The sequence below is a fragment of the Arachis stenosperma genome, chromosome 4, assembly GCF_014773155.1.
Source record: "Arachis stenosperma cultivar V10309 chromosome 4, arast.V10309.gnm1.PFL2, whole genome shotgun sequence".
Lineage (NCBI taxonomy): Eukaryota > Viridiplantae > Streptophyta > Magnoliopsida > Fabales > Fabaceae > Arachis > Arachis stenosperma.
In genome coordinates, this window is record NC_080380.1 from 144,772,939 (window position 1) to 144,777,377 (window position 4,439).

A 4,439-nucleotide genomic window follows, 5' to 3' on the forward strand; every position below is an offset into this window, starting at 1 on the left:
ATGAAAATCATTTCAAATCACAATAATTTAGTATGAATAATAATTTTGAATAGTTTTTATTATTTAACAAAAAAACTATTTTTATTTACCAAAAAATAATATTTTATTCATTAAAGATAAAATAGTAAATATTCATTATTAGCAAGCAAGTAGGTAGTAATACTATTCTTTGCGCATAAAACATCTCACATAAAATATCATATAATAATATAATTTCTTACATACTATCCTTTCAAGTTAAGTTGAAAACCAAGTTACATACCCTTTATTCATAAACTTATTAATTTTAGTATCAGAACCTGTTGTAATATTTCAACCGTGAATTTGCGCATTACTCAGAGTTCCAAATCAATTCCATTTCAATTCCAATTAGTTTCATGAGTCCAAGCTAATACCTCAAAATAAACAATTTATTCAAAACATATCAAACTATCTAAATATTCTTAATTATTCAAATATTATTTGAGTTTTCCCTATTTACTAATACACATGCCAAATAAACTCTCTTACCAAATCGAATCCCTTGACAATAATTCTAAAATTTCCAAAAACTACATTAAAACTTAAAAGAAAAAAAAAAAGGATGGCATTGATAGACACATCATCATAGAAGCATGAAAGCGAGAGGAAGCAACTCGCATTGATGAATGAGTAGCGATAAATAAGAAGGACTTTCGTAATTTCCGCATTGGATCTATTCTCATCCGAAAATCACTCTAGCCAACATCACACATCACACTTATTCAATTCAAAACCCCTTCAAACTCTAACAACTCTCTTCTCTTATATTCTCTATTTATATTTGTTCCATCATTTCCACATACACTTTCTAAGCATAGATTCGCCAATTGATTCCACACCCATTTCTCAAAATCATCCAAAGAATAATGGGTCACTCTTGCTTTCTCCTGCTTCTCCTTTCATCTCTCCTCTTTCTCTCTTTTGTTGGCCATGGTAATTAATTAACTAAGCTAGCTAGCTACCTCACTCAACAGCAAACTACTATTCTTCATGTTTCTCTTGTTATTGTTGTTTTAGTTTGTTTGATTCCATTGTTGTTTTCGTTTTTTCTTTGTCAACTTTAAGGATTTGGTAGGGTGGCACTGATGGAGACTCATGAGCATACACATTCTACTCATTCAACACAGGTTGATTTAGTTTACTTGTTTTCATATGAAGTCCTTAAAAAATAAACTATTATTATCTTCACATGAATATAACTAATCGTGAGTTTTCGTTCGCAGGTAAATCACTAAATATAATTTTGTTCCAAAAAAAATTAATTTTTTGGAACATAAATTAGTGGTTATTTTTATGAGGAAACGTTAGGGACAGCAACTTTTGTAATATGTAGTCATCAAGTGGTCATTAATGATAATTTTAATAAAGTGAAATTATTCACGTTTTTTTTTGCCAAAAATTTAATAAAGTTGCTGGTCTCTAAACTTTTTTTATTTTTATTTTTTGCTCAACCCTTAAATTTTATGTATTGTGGATTATATTTTTATTTATTTATTTATTTTACTTCAGGAATATGGTACAACAATGAGGGCATCGTTTGAGGTTGAGGATTATGCTGACCCACAACCAAATATAAATCCCAAAAATGGTTATCTTTACAGTCCTCCTCCTCCTTCACCGGGTAGTCCAGCTCCTACTCCAACTACCAAAGAAGATGATCAAGACCAAGAACAAGATTAGAATCTTAATAAATTGGTTTATTGCTTTATGATCGGTTCCTATAATTATAAAGTGAAGTGTGTGTATCTTCACATTTAGCTTGACATGTATGATCAAGAATCTAGCCAAACGTAACTAGGTTGTTTTCTTTTGGTTTATTTTTCCTTAGTTTGCTCTCTTAAGATTACTCTATATTAGTTATAGTTTTAAATTTGTTAAATTTTTTTGTTGTGGAATTTGTTTATATCGCAATAATAATTAATATACTATTTTCTTTCTCTTAAGAAAATGTTACAATTACACTAGTTGTTATGCAACTGCCGCCTATGGAACGTTTTTAATGGTTAGACTAATTTTTTTTTATATTTAAAATATTTTATTTTTATTTCAAATATTTTGTTTCATTCAATTTCAATTATTTGATTGAAATTAAAATCTTTTCTTTAAAAAATTCATTTTTCTATTATCATATTCTTTAATTTCATATGAGAGTAAAAATCATAACTGTGGAATAAAATATTTAAGAAAGTGTTGAAAAAGAAAGTATTGAAAACTATATTATCAAACAAATATTTAACATAAAAAATATTTAAAATTAAAAAAAAATCAAATTTTAATTAAATAAAATATTTAAAATATAAAATCAACAAAAACATATCTTTAATAAATTTTATACAAAATTTATTTCACAACTTATTATAATATTAATTGAAATCTACAGCTAAAATGTTAATTAGGTTCCTAATATTATTACTATTATTGTAATATAAGAACCGACATATATAATTTGATTCGCGAGTAAATGGAAGACATTATTATGTGTTGGATTCATATATTCTTGCATTACATTGCATGGATCAATTAGTGGTGTGAGAGTTCTTCTTCCTTGCGTGCCTACAATAAAATTAAAAGGGACACATGCATCTCTTTCTTCCATGAATAATTATCATCTCAAGGGAAAAATTAAAGCACGGATTATATTAATCTAATATTTGACTTACAAGTAAATTAAACTTGTCCTTATCGATGCACGATTGGCCAAGTTCTAATTAAGTAATTAAGTTCATAAATAATAAATTTGTTTTTAATTATGCTTCACGTGTAATCTTGACGGGGTACCATAAGCATGTATATCTCCAAGACACTGTTTGCCACATATTATAGTTTATAATTTAATTAGCTAAGTAACCTTCTAAGAAGTGTTTAAGAAGGTTCTTAATAGTGATTTATTAATGGTGTTGTGGGTAGCATTAGCATCTACTATGTTATCTTCACTGGTCAAATGGCACACTTTTGCCTAATAATACCCAACACCAATTGACCTGGAATTCCTAAATTATAGGCTATAAAAGCCTGGGATCGTTAATAAGAATAATGCGCCGATTATTTAGTCAACTAAATTTTATATTGTCATAGTATATTGACAAACTGTTGTGATATGATGTCTATTTAATGATATGTAAATTTTTTTTTTTGTATGAATGCTTAATTTTTTAAGAATAAAAGATTTAAGTTATCAACGATAAATTGTATTTAATAAAATTTAAAAAGATAAATTTTATTTGTAGGTATATAAATAGAAGTATAATCTAAAATAAAGCATATACACATACAAAATTAACAAAGTTATATATATATATATATATATATTATATATATATATACACGTTTCATATGATATATATACACGTTCCAACATATGAAAGAGGAAATTATCAAAAAATATATAAATTATCTCTATTATATTGAGATAATAATATCAAAGAATATTAATATTAAAGTTTTTTATTTTTATTTTTTTATTTTATATTTATTTATTTATTTATTTTACAACATATTATTAGTACGAGATTCTGAATAAATTTTAGAAAGACACAGATAATAAACTTTTATTATGTCAAAGTTCTCAAATCTTGAATTTAATGTTCTTAATATATATGAAAACAATTACTTATCATGAATATTAGATGCCGAAATTTATCTTGATTTAATGCTGAAATTCGATTAAAAGCACATTTTTTAGAAAATCTAATCAAAACAATTCGCCTTGATAACGCTGGTAAATTCACTTTCTAAACTTTTGATACTTATTGTATGGCTAATGGAATAAGCGTTAAACATCTAATAGTTCATGTACACACACAAAATAGGCTAGCAGAATCATTTATTAAACGTCTTCACTTAATTGCTAGACCCTTAATTACTTATAAGAATAAATCTCCCCATTTCTGTTTGGGAGCATACGATTTTACATGCCACATCATTTATTCGTTTGAGACCAACAAGTTACCATCAATTCTCTCCCCTATAATTAATTTTTGACCAACAGTCAAATATTTTTCATTTGAGAATATTTGAGTGTGCGGTAGATGTTCTAATTCTTACACCAAAATAAGACCCCAAAGAAAATTAGAAATTTATATGGGATATAATTCTCCCTCTATAGTGAAGTATCTTAAGATACAAATAGGAGATATGTTTAAAATCCAATTTACAGATTGATGAATCAATGTTTCCAGTATTGGCAGAGAAAATAAGCTACTTGAAAAAGAACTTAATTGGAATGTATTATTGTTATTGCATCTAGACCCACGATCAGGATAACGTGAACTAAAAGTTCAAAAGATTACACATTTGTAAAAAATAGTAAATGAATTACTTGATGTGTTTTCTGATACAAACAGGATAACCAAATCCTACACACTAGCTAAAAATATTTCAATTCAAATTGATGTTCTAGTTTGATAAATAGCTACTAA

The 4,439-nt window shown here is 26.5% G+C and overlaps 1 protein-coding gene across 1 annotated transcript; it reads left to right on the forward strand.

Moving 5' to 3' along the window:
- Positions 1-840: 840 nt before the first annotated feature.
- Positions 841-1,900, forward strand: LOC130973021 (uncharacterized). Its single transcript, XM_057897384.1, has 3 exons — positions 841-954; positions 1,087-1,148; positions 1,531-1,900. Exons 1-3 carry the CDS (start codon positions 888-890, stop codon positions 1,699-1,701), a joined length of 300 nt encoding a protein of 99 aa, XP_057753367.1. The 5' UTR covers positions 841-887; the 3' UTR covers positions 1,702-1,900.
- Positions 1,901-4,439: the final 2,539 nt, after the last annotated feature.

Excerpts from the sequence above, each read along its gene's own strand:
- LOC130973021 (XM_057897384.1), top strand. The coding sequence starts at position 888 with ATGGGTCACTCTTGCTTTCTCCTGCTTCTCCTTTCATCTCTCCTCTTT. Across the intron at positions 955-1,086 it reads TCTCTCTTTTGTTGGCCATG|GATTTGGTAGGGTGGCACTG; the intron begins GTAATTAATTAA and ends GTCAACTTTAAG. Across the intron at positions 1,149-1,530 it reads ATTCTACTCATTCAACACAG|GAATATGGTACAACAATGAG; the intron begins GTTGATTTAGTT and ends ATTTTACTTCAG.